This window comes from Streptopelia decaocto (assembly GCF_964273445.1).
Source record: "Streptopelia decaocto genome assembly, chromosome: 11".
Lineage (NCBI taxonomy): Eukaryota > Metazoa > Chordata > Aves > Columbiformes > Columbidae > Streptopelia > Streptopelia decaocto.
The window spans coordinates 10,863,199-10,885,420 of record NC_138666.1 but is presented as its reverse complement, the minus strand read 5'-3'; the positions used below and the strand labels follow the sequence as shown (position 1 = coordinate 10,885,420).

The following is a 22,222-nucleotide window of genomic DNA, read 5'->3' as shown; positions in this document are numbered from 1 at the left end:
TAGGGGGGAAAAGCACCATTTATTGAATCGACCCAGAAATGGCTCTTTTTGCCTCTGATTGCAAGGATCGTGTGAAGAGATGGCGGAAAAAGAACTGCAAATCTTGCTCATTTGGAGGAGCAAGAGGGTGGCCAGGAAAACAAAGGAAAAAAAATCCCCATCAAATACTTACATACAATTAAATACCTTTTGGTTACATCCTTTCCAAATTTCTTATTTCCAGGCGAATAAGGCTGTGGGAGACGACTGACACCACAGGCACATGTCATACGTGTATGCACAGAGCAGACGTGGGGTAAATAACGGGCTTGAGCAGCCGGACACGCTCAAGGGAGACACAATAAAAACCCTCTCACACTAGAAAAGAGCTGGCACTTTATTAACATTTTGTAACTAATAAATACATTACCAACAGCCAATAAATTATTACAATAACTAATGCTCTATTAAACCAGTGGACAGTCACTCTTCGTACAAAATTACAGTTAATACAGTTTGGGCCATTGAACATGCAGGAGAAAATGATGCAGCGGGAAATCAGCAAAAAGAAATTCGTGGCGGCCTCTGGCAATCCGTGGGGAAGAGCTGTGGTGGGAGTGGGAAGCCCAGAGGCGGGTGATGGTCACCGTTCCCTTGTTGAGCTGAAAGGAGGTAAGGGAGGTGGGGGGGAAAGGGGTGAGGATGTTAAATTAGGGGCTGGGCTATTTAATGGAGCAACATCCGGTCTTTAAACAACCCTATTTGCTCGTCTGGTGCTGCTGGGTTGTTCCTGCACTGGAAAAACTGGTGAGATTCCAGCAATGCTGCAAATCCTGTTGTTACCCGCTATGATCTCCTCTACCCACCTGGAGCAGGGGAGTTAGACCCAGAGCCACTTGCCTGCACTACAGGACAGTCAGGATTTGGTCTCAAGACTAATCTCCAAGGCGCTGGGTGGGAGAGGGGCTGGGACAGCGAGCGTCAGTCCGGCTCCTAGCCCTCCACCTCCTCCCCGTGTCTCTGCTCCCATCCCTGCTGCTCACAGTGCCTGGGAGGGCTGAGCTGCTCTCTCGGGAGATGGAAATGGGTTTTTCTGCCTTGTCTCCAACCTGGCTCCCTGCCCTTTCCTTCCCCTGTGGGGTGCTGGCTGTCAGGCTTTGGTTCTCCCCCTCTTATTAACACCTCAGCGTTTCAGAGCAGTACTTGCTCTTGTTTGCTCGCCAGCCTGGGCAGCACAAATAAAGCTCTCGCAGGCAGCTGGTTCAGACCCAAGCAGTCCTGTAAGAAGCCCCTTTCTATAGCCACATTCTCCATGTAACATCTCATATAGGTCACGTACCTATATCTGTCAGCACCAGTTATCTCATGTCATTACAGAAGCTCAGAAATTACAACATACACTCAAGTCTCTGGGCGCTTTGGGAGAGTGTTTCTGTCTGCTGGTTCCTCCAGGAGATGGAGGCAGGACCGCGACCCGCTCCTTAGTGCCACCCAGACGTCTCTGCTTTCTGGGGTGTGTGTCAGGGATGCCGGTGTGTGAGGGGTTTGGGTGGTTGGGGATGATGCTCAGTAGCACCTTCCCTACTGACCGTGACGCATCCAGCATCAGATCATTAATGAATGTTCTAGTCTCCTTGGAAATGGTTGTGGAGTTTTTAGTTGTAAAGACAAACCTGGCCCACGACAAAGACACAAACACACTAGTACTAAGCTTCTCTAATCGACTTGACAAATGGTCAGCCTTGATCCCAGGAACTCAACAACAAATGTCTCCCTGGCTACAGCTGGAGAGTTTTTGGCCACAAAATGCTCGGGCACATCGCACAGGCGACAGTGCAGGGTTGGTCCCTTTTACAGCATCAGCTGCGCAATCCATGGAGGGATGTCTGGCACCCCCAACTGAACCCGGTGCCTTGTGGAACAGCACAGTGAGGGCTGCCTGATGCTTTACACAGCAGCAACGGGGTTCATGGGGATGTTTTGGCAAAAGGACATATTGGTGTCCCACCCTGACCTCCTGGAGATGGCATTCTTGGCTTGAGAACAAAGTCTGTTCCCTTGCAGGCAAGCATTTGGCTCATGCCACAACAGATTAAACCCACCAGTTACATTACAGTACAGTATTGACTGCTCTCATTAATACACCTAGTGTCCTGTAAAACAAAATCACATTTACTGAGGAGGCACGGCAGCCTCTTCCTGAGGATGCTCTCCGCCCTGTGGAGGGACAGACTGGCCAGGAAAGCTGGCTGAAGGCAAGAAGCTAATTCTTGTACAACACTCCTGAGAGAGATTTAGGAGGAAGAATTTCTGGGAGGGCGGTGGGAGCCTGACAGACCCCTCGCTAGACCTGGCTTGGGCTTGTCAGGAGGGCAGGGCAGCAGGGACAGCCCGGGGCTGGCAGACGGAGGGGACAGATGGTCCCGCTACCCTGCTGCTCACCTGGGCTCCTGTGGCCGCCTGTTAAAACAAGAGTGTGAACTCTATTTGCTAAAGACAAAACTGGCCTTTGAAGTAGGTGGCTGTACTAATATTTTAATGTGTGCTTTCCTCGTGTGTGTTTATTGCTCACTCTCCTAACAAGCCCAGCTCCTGTATCCTCCCAAGGAGCACAGTGCTCTGCAGCCTCATCTACAGAGTCATTTCAAGGTTTTCCTTCTACAGGTTTCTCTATTTCATTGACATTGCTGTTTAAAGAAAGGAGCTATTTGCATTTTTCTTTGTCTCACAGCTCTGCACCTTTGACCCTCTCGTTGTCGATGGAGCAAACAGGAGGGCTCCCTTCTTTATTTTTGCTGCTGCCTGAAGCTCATTGCGAGTTGCTAATGCTGCTTTCAATATAACGCCCCTTGGATGCTGCTGCTGGACAAGTAACCTGAATCATTAAAAAGCTCCCGCACCCCAAAAAGCGCATCTTTTGCCAGTTCTCATGTTAGGTTTGAAGGGCAGCAGGGTGTATGTGTTTCAGTTTTGTGAATCACTGCGCTTTTAAAACATGTCCCCCATGGCCCGGTATGATTTCTATTGCATCTCTACCAGTTGCAACATCCCTACTACGGGGTGACGGCAAATTCAACACAACTCGGGGCCTCTGAGGGTCTGGATTTGGAGTGTTGTGACTGCAAAGCACAAGGGACTATTCAGAGGAGGGCTTTTGAAAGCAGGGGATGCATTTCAAGATCCTTCTAGGTAACTGGTGTAGGGATTGCTGGAGTTTGGAAAAAGCGCGGGGCAAAAGATTGCCTGCAGAAGGCACATCTGTCAGAAAAGGCTTGGGAGGATGCAGAAAGCCAGCAGTGAGTAATGCTTTGGCAGGCATTCTGGAGACAAAAATCTATACAAGGCCATCAAGCGGGAGAAATAATAGTGTTTAATACTGGAAGCATTTCATCTTCCAAACGCTGTGTTCAGCCTTTGTCAGTGAATCCTCACGACACCCGTGTGAGGGAGGGAATGTCAGCAGCAGCAGCTGAAATGAAGCTTTAGACATACAATATGCCAAAGAAAATGAAAGAAAAGGCGCCGCCTGTCAACATTTCCCCCTCTTTTTCTCCCTTTTCTCCCCGTGGACCACCAGCCGTGGATCATCATCACCGTGCCAGGGAACCAGCAAGAGCTTCGGAATGGCTGGGGCAGGAGGGTTTGGATCTCACAGCTGGGCATGGGTTGCCTCCTGAATCTAGTGTGGTGGATGGCACAACTGCACCAACCTGACACTGGTGACTCGGATGCATTTGGTAGAGTTTGGAGTTAATTTAAATTGTCTTCACCAGAATTTTCCTGTGTGCTTTACGCTGGGAACTCCTGTAGCCTTGGCTTGGTGCTGCCTTCACTGGGAACAGCTTCTGTTACTTGTTTGCTTGGATAAAATGTCACCTAGAGCAAGGGGTGGGAACAGAAAACCTCCAAACCTCTAGTGCTGCTGATCAAATCCTTCTAGAACATCTTCCTAAAGACCTGCCTCACTGCTAGCCCAAGTCATGAACTCACCACTACACGCAGCTCTGGTGCTTCACTTTGGGTCTGGTTGTTACGTATGCTTCATGTGCCAAATGTAACCAACACTCAGCTTTTTAGCCCTTATTCTGACACTCAGCACACATTTGGATAGTGGGTGTTACTGATGGGACTTGGTCACCTGCATGGGATGAGCTCCAGGAGCATCCCTGCTCCTCTGCATCCCTCTAGTTAATTCCCTGCCCCTTCTGTAGCAGAAACACTGTCCTGTTGCCACTGAGCATTGCTTGAAAAGCAAAGCAAGGGACTGAATTTGGAGTAAAATGACCTCTGAGATCAGCAGAGGGGATGCAAGCAGAAAGCTCAGCTTGGAGTGGAGGGGAAGTTTGGCAGGGGTGGCCCTGATTCCTGCATATTTCTTTTTCTCATTGCCTATTTGTGCACCAAACTTCTCTTCCTGCAAAAACAAACAGGTTGGTGGCATTTTACTGTCATTCCCTTGGTTTTAATCCAGGGACTAGAGCTCAACATGCACTTAAATCTCTTCAGGGTTGGGGCATGTGGCTGGTCCCTTCCAAGGAACCAGAGGACTGGGCAGGTGCTTCCCACTGAAAATCCTTTATTTGAAAACCTTTCCCACTGGCTCTGAAAATCCTGAGCTAAACCAAATACAATTAAACACACAGGCCTTGTGGTCAGTGTTCCTTTGGTTTACGGTTGTACAGCAGGGTGTGTTGGCATTAAATGGAGCTGGGAGAAGGGCTGAGACCTGGGAAAACAAGACTTAGGGGTGGGATGTGCCTTAAGGAGCAGAGAGGGGCTCCTGGCTTTGCTGGCTGGCCAGCTCTTTGTGGGAGCTGATGTTGCCAGAGGTATTTTAAGGCTGAGATGTAGAAGACAAAGATGGGTCAGAACAGGGAAGGCAGAGCCCCCGTGTCATTACTGTGAGCATCCTGCAGAGCAGCAGTGGAGCTTCAGGGTCCAATATTAAATCCAGTTCTATTATTTATCGCTATCTAGGGGGTTGCTGACCCAGCTGCCACCCAAGCTGGGCTGGGAGCTGGTTAGATGGGCAAAAGCCACTTTATTCTCCTCCACAGGCCTCCCCTGTTTGCCCCGCGGTGCTCCCACTCGCATCCCTGGCTGGGTTTTGTCATGGTTGTCCCACATTGTCCCAGCAAAACAGCCTCCTCTGGGGACTTCCCTTCACCTCACAGCTGCCCTTCCCTTCCTTCCAGCTGCCTCAACCTGCCTCATCTCCCTTCTAAAACTTCTGTCCCAATCTGACCCCAGCAAACCTTTCCCAACAGACCTCTCCACCCCGTGCCCCCTCTTGCCTTGGGCTCCAGGCTGCTCTCACACGATCCTAGGTGGGCACAGTGAGAAGGGAGGTGTCGTCCCTTTCAGACATGGCACTGGAGAAAACTCAGACCTCCTGAGACCTGAAAGCCACCCCTAGCCTGGGCTCCCAGGAGAGGACAGCTGGGCTTGTGGCCAGCCTGGAGAGCCTCACGATTTCCAGGATCATGGACATTTTGGAGAGGCAGAGAAGAGGCAGGGACCAGTGTAGCCTCTGTGCCCTCAGGTGCCATGCCGTGGGACCTCAGAGGTGGCCATGTCACCCAGCCATCAAACAAGCTTTTGGGGTGGGTTTCTAAGGGTCCCTCCACCTGCCCAGAGGTGACACCCCAAATCTTACACTCCCCTCTGCCTTCACCCAACAGCAAGTCTTGGCCACACGTACCCCAGCCCAGCCATGTTTGTCCTCCCCATGTCTGTCCTCCTCCCTGTTTCACTGTGCTGGGTGCTCCCCTTGCCCTTTCCACACCTCTTCCCCTGCCTTCCTTCCTCCTTTCTCTCTCTTCTCTGCACTTTTCCTTCCTATTCCATCAAGCAGCTCAAATCAGCTTCCTGACCCTTCCCTTGCCATGACATGTCCAGTATGAACCATCCCTCTTGCCTTAGATATTGGTAAAGATGCCCTGACTGCAGACACCAAACCTGGAGCTGTCTCTCCTGGATGCCCAGGGAGGAGATGACATGGGCAAGCTCCCTGCTCCTGCGATTGGGCTTCTCCAGGGTATTTACATGCCTGAGGTGTGATAAAGAGCCGCGAGGCTCTGCACACCCTGCAGTCACCCAGGCACCTGAGGTTTCCCAAAACACCTCTCTGTATTTTAGGTACTTGAAGGTCAAACCCTGCCCACAAGAAGCCAGGGCTAAGTATTTTTGGTGCACCCCCAAGTATTTTAGGGTCAAAGTCTGGAAAGAGATGCCACATATTTGCAGAGGAGCATTGCTTGTGCTGAAATCATGAGGCTGGGAGGTGCTTTGGGAAACGTCCTGGGGTCCCCCAGCTGGTGTCCTCCTTGGGATGTCACCACGTGCAGGGTCCTCACCAGCACGCTGTCCCCAGGACATCCGTGCTGCTTACGCTCCAGGGATCCAAGCCCAGCAAAGCGCCTCACATACAGGTTACTGAAACCACTAGACATATTTTAACATCAATTTTTAAAAACTTGAGGTAAAACTGTTACTGGTAATGAATGCTTTTAGATAAGGCTTAGTATGTTTTTTTACAGTGTCCCTCTCACTCAGACACCAGCAGAACTGAATCTGGCTGATTTACTTGTTCAAATAGCTGTCTGGAAAAAAGGAGAATAAACAAATTCAAGCTGTGGTGGTTGCATTCAACACCAACCCCTCTGGCTCTGGGGTAGAAACTGGAACCGTAAGGTACCCTCAAAATGATCATGTTCTACCTAGCACTTCCCAAATGAATAGTGTTTACGAAAAGAGGATAAATAGCCAGGAGAATTAAAAACATCCCTTAATTTCAAGGACAAGAAAAGTTTTGGTTCCAAACTACACTGTTGCTGACCTTTTTAAGGCTTTGAGTTTTTTCTTTTTCCTTTTTTTTAAAAAAAACTGATGTATTTTTGTCTTTTGACAGCTGAAAAGCACTTTGTGGGCAATGTGGTAGCTCCCCCTACAGTGCTGTGAATTGGAACGGAGGAGTAGAACGAGGCAGCAAGGGAATGAACCAAAAATAAACTAAAATAAAATAAAACAGGCCTGGGGAAAGCAGAACTCGCTGCAAAGTTTTCTGGGACAGGAGGAGGGATTTATTTCTTCCTCGTCATCTTCTGAGGAGGAAAAAAAAGAAAGAGAGAGGACCTGTCCGTGGGACTGGATGATGCTCCCAGGCGGGTGCGAGGAGGGGAGGAGAGTGCGTTAGTAGAGTCCGCATCCCCGTAAGTTGTTGGCGATGATGACATCCGTGACGGCGTCGAAGACGAATTGAATGTTGTTGGTGTCGGTGGCGCAGGTGATGTGCGTGTAGATCTCCTTGTTGGGGGACTTGTTCTTGCTCTCGTACTGAGCCTGGATGTAAGCCACCGCCTCTGTGAAAGAGCTGGGGCCTGTGAGAGTCGAGACAAAAGGAAAAAGAGTGGGTCAAAGTGATCCCGTAACCCTAAATCCATTGGGTGCCTGCAAGAGCCCCTTTGTAGGGCTCATGGCAAGTTCATATGAGGCTGCTGCAACCCAGTTGCCCCATCTCCATCTCAGGGACAGGCACTATGACCAGCCAGGGTTGCGGCAAGGAGGAGATGTTCTCTGATTGTCAGCTCAGCTGTATTTTTATTCTGAGTTGCTCTTTATAGTGTATAGAGATGAAATGGGTGAGGGAACCAAGTGTTAAACAGGCTATGATGGGGAAGCCAGAAGAAATAATGCTGACAAAAAAGAGAAAGGACCTGCCAGGAATGCGGGAAGTGTTTGACCTGGTGCAAAGGCCTAGCTTTTTCCCATTTTTAGTTTTTTTTATTAAAGTTTCAGCTTTTGATGGAAAAGAGGAGCAAAAATGTCCATGGATTGAAGGCAGTATTGGTAACTGTGCCCTTCTTTTCCTGAATCACTAAGAGAAAAGGACATGAAAAGATCCAGCCTCTAATACAGGGCAAAGTGGGGTTCTTTAAAAAAAAAACCCACAAAAAGGTAACACAAAATGTCCCTCCTTTTGAGGAACTCGGATGCCAGTACCCTCTGTTAGAGCTGTGGCTAAAATCACACCACAAGGAGTTTCTTGGTTTGATGTATAGACATGTCTGTGCCAAACCTGATCAGCCATCAGGTTTTGTGCTAAAAAAGCTTGAGAGCACCACACAAACGAGCAGATCCTTTCTGGTCTGGCCAGCCTGGACAGTGCTCACACACAGAGCTCCATGCTGGCACTTGCTTAGCCTGGATAAGCCCAGTTTGGCTCAGTTTCTCTGGCTGGCCTGGAGTGCACCCCACAGCACCCCCGAGCCCCGGTGGCCTCTACCTTGGTCACACTACTAGTGCTCTTGAATCCCTTTATGATGCTTCACTTATGGGAAATGTTGTTATCTGCCAAAGAGAAGCTTACTTGGGCTTGAGATATGCTGTGGTTGAAGGCAGCTGATCTGGGAAATCGCTTGCACTCACGTATACATACTTGCTCTCTACAGCTACCTGAAAGGAGGTTGTAGTGAGGGGGGTTGGCCTCTTCTCCCAAGTAACAAGTGATACAATGAGAAGAAATGGCCTCAAGTCATGCAAAGGGAGGTTTAGATTGGATATTAGGAAAAATTCTTCATGGACATGGTTGTCAGACATTGGAACAGGCTGCCCAGGGAAGTGGTAGAGTCACCATCCCTGGAGGGGTTTAAAAGGCATGTAGATGAGGTTCTTAGGGACATGGGTTGGTGCCAGTGTTGGGTTAATGCTTGGACTCAATGATCTTGAGGGTCTTTTCCAATCAAAATCATTCTATGATTCTACACATGCATCACTAGTTGAAGACAAGAGCTCATGAAGACCGTGAGACCTAAGAATATGCTTGAAGTAAGACAAGCAAAATGTTTGCTGGAAGCAGGTTCTTGCATGAAAACCTGTGTAAAGAGTTTGGGAAGAGATTCACATGCTGCACACCACCAGGTGGGTCCTTTATGAAAGGGAAGCTGGTTGTTCAAAGGCATGAGGATTTAGATGCTGGATTCCACCTGGGAAAGCAGGGAATCAGTAGTGCCAGCTTGGTTTAAAACATGCCCTGGATTCTGCTGCTGTTTCACTAAGTATTGTGGATTAGTTAAAAGCATGAGTGAATTAAGGGGATGGAAACAGTCAGTGCTCCAGCATATAGCAAGCAAATTTGTGGATGCAGTCTTCTAATAATTCCCTGTCAGCAGAACTAATGGACATCAGGAACTTAATTTTATTAAAAGCATTCTGTGGAACCGACTTGTGACGTTGAAAGTCTGCTTGTTTGATTTATAGGTTTTCATCAAATAACTCTTTTTAACTCCAGGGCAGCTTTCTAATAATGCTGCTTTTTTCACAAGGCAACAAGGGCTTCATCCACCCAGCTGTGGCCAGCAAGGCATGGGTGAGCAAGCTTAAGTGTTCGCTTGGGTCTAAAGTCTGGCTTGATGTTAGTATGAGCTACCTTCCAACTTTTAACAGAACTGCTGAACGCCTTGGGGTGCAATATTCTTCAGTTCTGTTTCAGATACCTGTTGGATCAGTGGAAAGACTTTCAGCCTTCAGATTTCCAGCCCTCTCCGATGGCACGAGAGAAATGAGGCCTGCGGAGGGTACCCGGCATTGTGATAATTCCCAGCTTCCAGAACAGCACCTGGAAGGAATTCAGAGCATCTTTGGAGTTCTCTGAGATTTGAAGAGGAATGGTTTGGTTCTCCTGGGGCTGAGGTGCTCCAGAAACAAGCTGTATTTGTTTTCCTCTGCATAGTCAGCTGAGAGGGTGTACGAGGGTCTGACTCCCCCTGAACTCCTCCCTTGGGCTGGGGTAGCTTGAGATGGAAAAGTTATATGTAAACCGAGATCCCTTCTTGTTCTAGTCTCTCTGCCATCAGGGACATGTAAAGATATTATTTCAGAGTGGGATACTGGGAGACTTCAGTGAAGATCCACAAAGCCAGGTCCACAAAATGTAATCAGGAAGGAGTGAAAGGTGCAGATTTCCTTCACGGAGAAAAGGGAAAAAGAAAGACTGCAGGATAAAAATCTTCCTGTACATAGCAGCACTGCTGTAAAGAGGATTGTGAGGATCTGCTCTACAAGACATCCAAAAGATGGCAAGCAGCAATCTAATTTGCAACCAGAAAAATTTGGGGTTGGCATTATTGTGAGCTTTCGACTGTAGAGACTGTGAAATTTCCATTATTAGATCTTTTTAGACAAACATGTCAGGAATATGTTGGTTCTGTCTGGACCAAGCAGCTGAGGCTGAAACGTGTTGCTAGTGACAAACATCCAAACCGTCCCCAGAGAGGAAGCCTGCAGAGGCTCTTCTGAATTCAGATGGAGTTGTCGAGCTCCATAGTCACAGACCATTCAGCCCAAAGCAGCAATGATGGATCGCTTTTGCCTGTTCACAGTGAAAAATCAAGTGCTCAGAGATAGGAAGCTCTGGTTAATAATTTGTTGGCCTGCCCAGAAATGTGACACTCTTGGTACTCCCAGTTCACAACTGTGTTTCCTGACAAAGAGATCTGCTTCTCTGTCTGTTGGCTTGATTCATCTGGATGTCTCCGGTGAGCTTAAATAATTCATGACAATAAAAGTTTATTTTTAAGCCGTCTTGGAATGGTAATGAGGGTTTGTGGAAGCTGGCGAGATGCAGTGGGAAGCGGCGGGGTGCAGCTGCAGCCTTTGCACGGGTGATGTATTCTCATCATGAGCAGGTCAGATGCCAGCAGCCAGCAGCAGTGAGGGCTTCTCGGCTTCTCGCACGCTGCCCTGTTGCAGAGTCTTCTAGGATCTCCAAGGATCAGGAAGGTCTCCTCCTCCCTAGCCAAACTCGGGGCATGGCTCGCCACGGCTTTTCCCTGCCTGCACCATGGGATAAGAGATGTGGGTGGCCAGTGGACGAGAAAACGAAGCGCCTTGTTTTCTATCTGCATTTAGCTGGAAGTGTTTTCATGTCCAGATGGTTGACGTCAGCGAGCCTGAGAGCGAAACTGGGGACCTCCTAAAGTAATGTGATAAAAATGTGCAGCTTGAGCTGAAGGAGCCAAGTGGTGGGACCTGCTGTCTGCAGCTGGTGGGCTGGTCCTGCAGCCCCTTGGGGTCTCGCAGCGGGTGGTGGCCAGGAACTGCTGAGGGATCCTCATCATAGTCAGCCAGGACTCAGAGGGAAGGTGATGGGTTGTGAAACAGCAAAGCTGGACTCAGCTCAGGACAGCCTAACAAGCCCTGTGTGTTGGTCTCCTGGACACCGGTTACCCATTTGTTATGGTTAAGCTCACTGCATCTTTTTGAGAGACCTGCAAGAGGGTTCGTGTCCCTGAGCAATGCTGGGAACCCACATGTGGGTTTAGGGAGAGTTCTGCCAGCCTCACTGTGGGTCTTGGCATCGAAACCAGCCGTGGGGCAGAGACCAAATGCCCTGCCCAGCACTACTGGCCCTTTGCTGGCAAAGAACTTGGGTTTAAGACATCCTCACACTTTACATGGACCACTGAACATGGTAGCGGTGATCCTAGGGCATTTATTGAAATAAAACTTGCAGGGAAGCGAATGGGAGCTGTAGCTACACATCTTTAGCCTCATGGCCTGTGAATCACCACAGCATCAGCCTAGATGGGAAACGCTCCATGATCCCTTCGCTACACATTCCTGTACAGCCAGCTCTCTCATTACCTGTGTACTCAGGAAAGCAGATAGTCAGTGGAGATTTCTTAATTTTCTCCTCAAATATGTCCTTCTTGTTTAGAAAGAGGATGATAGATGTTTCTGTGAACCATTTGTTGTTGCAGATGCTGTCAAAAAGCTTCAGTGATTCGTGCATGCGGTTCTGCAACAGAAAGGAGAGATCACATCAAGCCAAAGACAGCGACTCGGGGATGTTCAACATGTAGGGAAATCTAAAACAACTAAATTAAGGAGGAAAGCAAAAAAAAAGCTACCATATACATAATAAATTTATGTATACATACAGCTGAACGTATACGTACACAGATGCAATCCCTATAACATCTGACATACAGTTAGTAACTTAAGGGCATTTAACTTTACAGAGCTGTTTTGATTTTTGCATAGCATGTAATTTACAGGATCCCAGCTCACAGAAATCATCATGCACCATGCATGGATGGGGAGTTACTTTTGCCCCTTGATCAGATTTAGGTGTCGGTGTAGCTCATGCAGATTTTCTAAAACGTTTTCATTTCTTTTTTTTTTTACTTTCTCGAGTGTGTGTAGCACACAATTGGTTGGATACATTAACCAAGGACTGGTAGATCCTTGAATTAATCTAGAGTTGGAAGCAGATATCAAGGTGACATAATTTTGGAAATGACCTTGCCGTGACCTTTGCCATGTTTTGTTATTTTGTTTAGTAGTGTTGTCTGGTGTTGGGATTTTAATTTTAAATTTTAGTTTTCTTGGAAGATGGCTCAACACAAAGTGTCTGGCAGAGAGGAAAAAAGTGAAAAAGGAAGAGGAAATAGTATAAAAAGGAGAAATATAACAAAGGGCATCTAAGAACAACCAGACTAGGAGTCAGGCAGCTACGACTGATGTTAGCTCATGCCTCTAGAACATTACTACTCGCCAGCAGAAGAGCCATACGTTCAAACGCACACACAGCGAGAAGTCAGCGCTTTGGTTATAGGTCATGCAAAAAAACGACACAGGAAAGGAAAGAGATAAGAGAAGTGAAAAAAACAGACCAGCTAGAGAGTGGCGAGGTCTGCCACATGGTTTTATGGTGGTGGAAAGAGCTCACGGCAAAGTCAACCAAGTGTCATGTTCCCTGCTGCTTTCAACTCTCATTTTTTTTTTTTCTCCGTTCAAGAGAAGCTTCATACCTGCCAAATTTGGTTGGTCTCTCAAATGCTCATTTTTTGGCCTTTGTTTGGCTAGATAAGGTCAGACGGCCGAGGAAAGGCTGCGAAGGTGCCGAGGCTGGCGATGTGTCGCGTGGCCACCTCTGAGCCGGGAGCAGCGCGGAGCAGGCGCGGCGAGGACGAAGCAGCAAAGGCAAAGCCCAGCACAGACCAGACCGGCTCCTCGGCTTTTCCCAGCGGCATCTCCTTGGGACAGCACTCCCCAATCCCGCCAGGCCGCATACGAGACTGGTGACAGCGACCGCAGGAGAGACGCTAGAGAGAACAGGGCTGCGCGGGCTCGTTGCCGGAGGGCTTTTTGGGGGCAGGTGCAGCATTTTTCCCCCCTCGCTCCCGGATTTAGAAATTCGGTGTGGTGCAGGAGAGTGCCGGGGGCTTTCACGCCTCTCCCGCTCCATTTCGTGCCTGTGCTGGCAGCATAATTGAGCCCAGCACTTTATTGATTAACACTTTCCTTTTCATTGATATACTTTAGCTGCTGCTGAATGTTTTATTTAGATAAAAGTGGCTCTGTAGATGAAGGAATCATCCAATCTGACCCAGAATGAAAGAGGATGCACACAATTTGCTGTACCATATACCACACGTGTTGCTACCAAACTGGAAATGACCGAGCATCTCCCCACCGTGCACTGTAAGAAGTGATCATGTACAGATGTAAAAATGCATTTACTTATTGGGTTTCACTTGCAAAACGTTGCTTATCTGGACCATCCCACGTCTATGTGCTGCTTTTTGCTAACCCGTTTTGGGCTGGCTGGTGTGGGAGCCCCAGAGCAAAGCTTCTCTTTGCTATTTATGGTGTCAAAATTGCAACCATGTAGAAACCTGCAAAGGTTTTGTACAGAAGATCCTTGGCTACCCAAAGCCTTTGGGAGGAGAGAAGAAAGCGGAGGGCGGTCAGGGGAACAGAAAGCAAATATAATTAACCATTTTTTAAGCAGAGTCCCTCATATAGCATGTTTTATGACATTTTTATCACCCTTGCCAATTTAAAATAAAAGCAGAGAGAAACACATGTACGCTGCTGGTAGGTTAAACCATTCCCTCATCTGCATTAGCCATTGGCCTGGGGCTCCCTGGCTTACCAGGCTGCCCGTGCCAGCCCAAGCCACGCTGCGGGGAGCAGCCGTGTGCGACTGCACCTCCTGGCACAGCAACCGCGATGAGTGAGATGGGTTTTGGTTAGGAAATAGAAGCTGAGGACTTCTCCCAAGCTGGGCTTTGTGGCTAGGTGAAGCTGACTTTCCTACAGCAGCAAGACTACGTAAGGATCCTACAGAAATCCTTCTGCTTCGCTTATGTGGTTTGATTAATTTGCGTTAATTAATACCTGTCAGGAAATGAGAGTGTTTTCCCAAGAAACAGTGACTCTTAGCGTCCAGCCGTAACCACAACATATACATAGCACAAAATGACACATCCTTGTAGAAAATGAGAGTTACAATAAAACACCTTCATTCCTTTCAGACTCCAGAAACAAGTTTTGAAGCTCCCTCAGGCTGCCTGACCTGGCTTTCTGGTCTCTACATGTTGATTTTTCCCCCTCTGCCCGCTCTTCCTTATTTACGAGGGAAAAGTTCTGATTTCAAAATCCACCTTTTCCTTCTCCGTCACTAAAGACAAGACGACATGACTCAGAAGCAAGAACCGCTTTCTGTGTGCAGCAGAGGTGAGGAGCAATGTTCGGGTGAGCAGGTATGGATGCTCCTGGTGCCAAACCTGGGTACCACGGGGGAAATGCTGTCGCATCCCAGCAGGGCTCCTGGGAGCCCATGCATGGATGCAAGCTGTGCTGGTGCTGGCTAACACCAGGAATGCCCCACTGCTTCCCTTTCCTTCCCCTTCCCAACCATTATTTGTTCACTAGATGTCTGCAGGAGCCCTCCAACAGCTCAGGCAGGCCCTGGCTGAGGCGTGAGGATGGGGACGCTGTCTCTAGGTACCACATGTAAAAGGCCAGGCTGCTGCTAAAGGAGGAGTCAGAAGTTAAAGCCCTCAAATAATCCCCCTTCTACCAGTGAATCCACAGGGAAAGACCCTTTTAGTCCCTTAAAGCTTCCCCAGGGCCCCTCTCAGGAGCACCCGCACTGCTGTGATGGGGCAGACGTGCCTGCTCTGCTAGGAGGCACTAAAGATTACACTGCTCATACTTCTACACAAAGTGATAGAAACCACTTCACCTGCTTTTGGACTCATTGTGCTGCTTTGTCGTACTTTATGTTGGGTGTATCACTGAGGGAAGGGCTCTCAAAACATTGGCTTCTAATGTCACTTCCTATTTCAAAATCCGTAGTTTGGATCCCCACGCCTGCAAATATTTATTCCTTAGTAAGGAAAGCAGCCCCATCAGCCAGGTTACAAGGCAAAAACCACTCACCCATACAAATCTGAAGTCCAGTTAACTTTTCCTGCACAGGACAAGAGACAGAATCGCTTATAGCTGAGTTCAGATGCCATTGCACAACCCTCTTCCCATTGCTGTTGTGAAGGGCAAGCAGCTTTCTGCTGAGCGTAAGGGATGAAGGACGCTGCGCTCAAGACTCTGCTCAGGCAGAAACATGCTCATAAAACCCATCTTTCTTCCACCAGAGCATGGGAGGAGACTTGGTTATTTCTGCAATACACAGCTGATTCAATCTTTTTTTTCTTTTTCCTTGGTGAATAAGTGCTAACTGTCATGCAAACTATAAGGACGCTGATGGTTATCCTAGGCACAGAATCTCCATATTCCCCCTCTTGCTTACATTTCCTACGATGCCTGAGCCACTTCCACTTGCTTTATCACTCCTAAGGCAATTTCTGAGCCCTGCAATTCAATTTTCCTTGCCCAATGACAGCAGAGAGAGCACGCTAACCAGGTCATGCAGTGAAATAGGAACCAACAGGCCAACACTAATGCACACCAAGGGTCACCACCACAGCACCTTCAACCCATCCCATGTCCACAATGGGGACACGAACAATACTTGCATGTCTTGGCTAGATATGGATGACCTAAATATCTTAGTTTCAGAGGCAGCAATGTGCAGCATCAATGTTTCCCTCTCTTGCCATGACTCCTTTGAATTGGCGAGCTAAAAACCAAAGAGGATAGTCTCAGTTCCCACCACAGGTCCCATGACATTGCTGCCTTTTTAACAATTCCATCAGGAATCCATTTAGAAGGAACAATAAAAATCTACCTTTGTTAATCATCTTCTCCATTTTACCAATTAACATGACTGCTGTCCCTCTCTCCTCCCAGATTACAGATCTGAGGCTTTTCCTCCTGTAACATCAGCTTACAAAACATAAAGATAAGTCACAAATGAGACAAAATAGCCTCGTTATGCAAAAACATAATCCATGGAGTTGCTCAGTTAGTTAAGGCAGGATGTTCCCACTGTGCACAAACACGGCAGAGAGCCCTGCAGCTCCTCGCTAAAGGCAGATGCAGAGGCAGGTGTAATACCTTGGAGACGGTGTCTTGTGGGTTGGATGGGCTGGGCTGAGGGTGTAATTTTGCCTCAGCTCTAGCTGTGGGCTGTGGCTGGCAGCAGTGAGACTGGCAAAGGCGCTGCTTGAATTTCCCTGGAGGTTTGCTCACCTCCCCTGGGAGCCGGACACACAGGGAAGCAGTTTAGATCCATCAAAAGTGGTGTAAGAAGGTATTGGGGGCAATGGCAGAGGGTGGACTCAACAGCATTGAGGATTTCTATGCAAAGCATGGTCTTTACGGGTGTATGGGCCTAGAAATCGCAGATGCAGAAAGTCTTCTTAATTTTATTTACCTTTTTTCTGATCCAGACATAGAGAAGTATTTACTTTCCTTCACTCCCGCCATGTTGCTCTTTGTGGCAGGGAGTTGGAGAGAAAATATATTGCTTATAGAAGACTACCTGGTCTCAGGGAGTGATGTTTGCAAGCAACAGCCCTTTTAGCTGCTGTAGGAGGACGGGTCTTCAGTCTTTTAAAACAAAGAGCGCAATACACCCCCCAAAAACTTAATGAACATAAAACTGCACTTTACTTTTAAGGGCAGGGACAGCTCAGGGGGTGCTTCACCCAGTCTTGTTCAACCAGTTCTTTGCTCAGTCTCATTTGAAAGGATTCACAGTAAACCTGTTGTTTGTGAGCCGCTTTCAGCGAGACAAGCTGACCCTACGACTAGGCTGGTCCCAAGGGTCCCACACAAACTGAGCTTAGCAAGGCAAGGCCCTGCTCCATGTTAGGCTGACTTTACCTAAACTGCAGTTTCATCTGCCTGAAGTGAGGTTTGACTTAGAGAAATGCAAAAAGCCCCTGTGAAATCCTGTAATTGTTGTCAATAGGGAGCCGAGCGCACGAGGAAAAGCTGTTCTGCCTACGCACCCAGCTTTGCAAGCAGCTTTCTGGGCACCTGAGATGCAATAGAGCTCTTTCCCTCTCATGGTTCCATGCAGCAATGAAAGCTCTACAAGTCTTTTTATACTCACAGAGACATCTGTACAGCCCCCAAACCTTCAGTGGCTTAATACACCTGGAAGAGCCTGGACCGTAGTAAGTATCTTTATAGAAAACTGAGATGGAGGAGCAGCAACCAGCTCACTCTCTCAGCTGCCTCCTCTTCGTATTTTCTAAGTGAGAGGCAATAAAAGCTGATTTACGTCATTAAAGCCAGCAGATGTGACGGATGCAGACAGACGGCAAATCAGCTGACTGAAGAGATGCTGCTTTTACCGCTGGGTTTTTGGAGAGGGACCACTTTAGCAGGGAGGAGACCGAGTGCTTGCGGGTCCAGCCAGGAGTAGATCGAGTCTGTGAGAGCTGCATTTTCCACCTGCCATTTGCACTGGGGGTATAATAGGGCAGACAAGATCCGACACTGTCAATTTTTCCTGTTTGCATTGGCCTCATTCAGGTTTGTTTATTTGGATTAGACAGGGGCGTCCCGCAGGTGATGCTGAATCCTTTCCCTGTTTACGCCGAATGTGTAAATGAACAGCAGCTGCCTCTGCCCTCCTGTTGCTCTGCATCCCCAGAAACCGCTTTGTGAAAAGGGATTGAAATCACAAGCAAATGTCAGCACTGCACCAGAATGCAGCTCCAACTTCGCTCTTGCGTCTGGAAAGCAAGCTTGCTTGCTTTCTGTATGCAAGAGAGAAGTTGGAGCTGCAAAAATCCTGGTTTCTGCAGCAGGGCACTTCAGGGAGATGCTGTAACCTTCATCTCAAATGAGACAAAATAGCCTCAGACCTGACTTAAGGCTGACATTTAAAAAAATGGCGCTGGCATTCAGGTCCTTTCATTTCGCGCTCCATGGCTTTGAGTCACAGGATTGTGTAGACAGGTGCCCAAAGCTGACCTGCATTAAAGGTTGCCTTTGGCTTCAAGGTTTGAGTGTCACGGCCCAAGTTATACTGACAGAGCACCTTGCTCTGTGCTCAGATTGCAGCATCGCTCCTTGCCCCCTGGCTCTGCCCTCTCCCTGCACATCCTTCTTAATCTCCTGGGTGTGTTTCCCCAGCCCAGCTGCAGAGCTCAGTGGCATTGAGCTAATGGCTGAGTTTTTCAAATCACGTCAGGAGATTTTTGGTTCCTTCCCAGTAAATCCTATACGACTGAGCATCCTTGAGCGTGTCAGAGGGAGGTGACAACTGAGGATTACAAATAAGTGGTCATGAGAAGGTATAGGGTGTCTCAGTCAGTCTGGAGGGACATACAGTTATGATGTTAATATCACCCCAAACTCTGACATTAATAGACCCAAACAAACAGGTGACTTCATCAAACAGTTTGCCAGAACTCATAAATATGGCTTGAAAAGGCCAGAAACCACAGCCCCCTCAGTCTTTTGGGGAAGAGACAACAGATACCAAAGAGCAATCTTTCCCTTGATTCCTTCCTCATCAACAGCCTTCTGCAAGCCAGACATCTTTACCAGCAGGAGAACATAGACCCTCAGAGAGACAGAGCTGGCAGGAGGGACCTTCCGTGCTGCTGCAGACTGGACATGGATTAAATCATTGTCAAGACTGAGTGTGGCCTCTGATTCCTTTTCGTTAGACAAATGCAAGTGGGTGCCCGCCACAGCTCTCATTACTTCCAAAAGCATGCATCCCTGTCATAGTGAATGACCGGCCAGAATACAGTAATGAGTCTTCTCGCATCCTTTCTGTGTATTTAATTCACTTGTATTAATTGCATTCTAATATCAGGGAGCACACAGGTCCTCACTAGCTTTATTTCCAGATGGTATTTTGAGCCTAATGTCACAGTGGGAAGTCATAAAAGCTCACCTAGAGCAAATTACCCAAGGAATCAAACAGTTCCAATCTCACTCAAGAAAATGAATTTCTGTAACCTGAAGAAATAGGTTATACTGCTGGACCGAGCCTGCCTCGGGTGTGCATGGCCGTCCTGCACCTCTGCACCATGGCGTGAACAGTCCCGCACATTTGTTTTAAAAGCCCACCTAGCTATATCTCTTGTTGGATATAGGGTCACATTAACACACTTTGAAACACATAGGTCAGCTAGAAAAGAGAAATAAAACACTGCAAATTTACCGGTGCAAGGAAGCATTACCTGGGCTTGCAGCACTTGATTTTGAAGACTGTGGAGGAGGACAGATCTCCCCAGGATTTCATTGTCAAGGGGGAGCGACTGACAAAAGCACATTACTGTAGCACCCCAGTGAGTATTCGGTGAGCTCTGAGCAGTTGCTGGCTACACAGTATCCCATAAAGAAGTGTTTGGGTCTCCAAGACCCAGTTACACTCACCGTGGTTTCATCTTCGTGGAGCACCTGGTCGTAGCCACTCAGTGCGACACAGAAAATGATCGCTGTGACATCCTCAAAGCAGTGAATCCACTTCTTGCGTTCTGACCGCTGGCCCCCAACATCGAAGAGCCTACAGCACAGGAGAGGAACATCAGTGCCTGCTCTTACTTAGTTATGAAGAAACTTTAGCGTACTTGACATTTTTTTCCGACTATATGGTCCCTGGAAGGCTCCAAACACAAAGCAACAGGTCTTTCACCACCTCCTTGGTCTCCTCCAGAGCCTGGAGCCCAGGAGGAGCAGTTGCAGCAGGAGATGTGGGAATCTGTGGGAGAGGTTCAGCAGTGTGCTGGGTCCCAAGGGGTCTGTGCAGGTGGATATGGCATGCTCTTGAGTTTTATGTGCTCTAAATACTGTTTGTGTGTGGCTTTCTGTCTTCTCTTTACTGGCTGGCATAATGAATTCAATATATAGTATTAACCACATGTGACTGACCCGCTTTAGAGAAAAGATTTGACCAAATATTTTTACATTTATGAGCTTGATCAGACTTGAGGATGATCTCATACCTCCAAACAAAGAGGTGTCGTTTGGGTTAGAATAAGGTACCATGAGCATCTATGTTAAAGGCAGTGATTTTCAAGACAAGATTGCAAACACTGCATATCATTGACTCCCTGAAATGCTGGGTCCTCTGCAGTGGGAGCTATCCATGCATTAACCGGCAATTTAACAATTTTTCCTTTGGGAGCTATGGGGAAACACCATGACAAAGAGATGCCCTGAAAATTTACTGGTACATGCAGTTTTAGACTAACCTGAAGTGGAGGTTTTTGAACGTGAAGTGGGTTTCTACGATGCCAGTTGTTTTGACCCTGGTTCGGAGGATATCCTGCTCCGTGGGCTGGTAGTCTGCAGCTCCGATTCGATCTAAGCTGTCTAGGTAGCTAAAAGAAAAAGAGAAAAGAAAAAGAAAATAGATAAGAGTAAGACAGACACTAATCTTTGTCAATCTCAGATGAATCCTTCAGCTTCCTATTAATCTTTTTCAATCTCATTTTTCACAGCGGAATGTATTGTAGTTAAAGGAAAAAAAATCCTATTCTGGGGAAGAAGAAATGTTAACAAGCCCACTAACCTAAGCATAAAATCTGATAGTGAACCGAAAGCAGGAAATTAAGTGTGTGTGTGTGTTGTGAGCCCTGATTGCAATCTGTGAAAATACACAGTTTTAATATTACCTGCTATTTTTATTCCCTGAGGGACAAAGGTCCCAGTCGGTCCATCATGCTGGATGCTGTATGCACACATGCTTCTCTGCAAGGGTTTATTCAGATAAGAGGTTGGAGCATATATATCTTTCTCCCAGAACAGACAGGGCAAGTCACCTTTGGGAGATCCCTCTCTGGCTGCTGGGAAGGGAGGAAGACGGGGCAGCTTGCTCCAGCGAGATGCTTTGCTTTCAGTCAACTCAGATCAAGGGAGATGAACCTGCCTGAGTGAGTCACCGCTTCGGTTTGAAACCCAGCGCAGGGCTGGGACTGCGGGAGATGCAGCGCTTGGGCAAAATCCAGGGGCCTGCTTAGACGGTGATAATCTGGGAGTTTAAATTGAGGGGTTTTTTTTGAGGGGTGGAGGGGAGGTTTAGCTTTCTAAAACACTTGGATACTTTAAAAATATTTACCCTTATTCTGCTTTAGGCTTAAAGTCTAGGAACATAGGCAATGACTCCATATGCTGAAATTCTGGGTAGGAAGTCTTGTTTTTCAATGGGAAATGCTTTTGTAGAGGAACCCAACAGCTGTGCACATATGACCACAATCAATTTTTTCATCTGTATTCAAGATGGTTTTCAAAACAACTCAGCCCCACTAAATGTATTTTATAAAGAAAAGAGGAATTTGGATTACAATTTAGTACGAATTATAAACACAGAGCTGCGTCATGCAGTAAAGTCTTTCTCACCGCTGTTGAGCTGCATGCAGACACTCCAGTTCCTCTTAAAGGGGGTCTGATGTGCATTACAGGGCCTAAGTGCATCCCTCTTGCCCCAGGAGCATCAACCTAATGCACATGCGATGCATTCAGTATACTGTGAATATAATAAAGCAGGTCTGTGCATGAGCAGTGCTCTTGCCCTTGGGATCTCCGTACTTCTGGCAGCCTGGATGCTGCCCAAAGAGGCAGCAGAGCAGGAGGTGACAGGCAGGGGACAGGAACCCCTGTACCCATTCAGGTGTCAGCCAAAGGATGGCAGCTTTGCAGAGAATAAAGGGTGGCAAGAGGAGGTGTGCAGTTGTAGGGAAGGAAAAGACATTGTTACACCTGGTGAGCATGAGTTTACCAGTGAGTGCAAGTACATATGAGCTGGAACCATTCACATGAGATAGAATCACAGAATAACAGAATAATTTGGGTTGGAAGGGACCTTCAAAGCTCATCCAGTGCCACCCCTGCCATGAGCAGGGACATCTTCACCAGGTCAGGTTGCTCAGAGCCCTGTCCAGCCTGGCCTGGGGTGTCTCCAGGGATGGGGCATCCACCACCTCTCTGGGCAACCTGGGACAGTGGCTCACCACCCTCAGTGTAAAACATTTCTTCCTTATATATGAATCTCCTCTCTTTTAGTTTAAAATCATCACCCCTT

At 47.7% G+C, this 22,222-nt stretch overlaps 1 protein-coding gene across 2 annotated transcripts in view; it reads right to left on the bottom strand.

Annotated features, from left to right (window-relative positions):
* Positions 1-22,222, bottom strand: part of GNAO1 (G protein subunit alpha o1) — a gene marked incomplete at its 5' end in the record, with an annotated part of 144,778 nt that overhangs the window by 6,917 nt on the left and 115,639 nt on the right. Inside the window, 4 exons of one of the 2 annotated variants that reach the window (XM_082063176.1) lie at positions 353-7,358; positions 11,623-11,776; positions 19,576-19,705; positions 20,394-20,522. In XM_082063176.1, the coding sequence (XP_081919302.1) occupies positions 7,171-7,358; positions 11,623-11,776; positions 19,576-19,705; positions 20,394-20,522 (601 nt within the window). In that variant the 3' untranslated portion in view covers positions 353-7,170. Of the gene's footprint in view, positions 1-352; positions 7,359-11,622; positions 11,777-19,575; positions 19,706-20,393; positions 20,523-22,222 lie in introns of those variants that run through there. The other variant, XM_082063177.1, reaches the window with a different exon arrangement.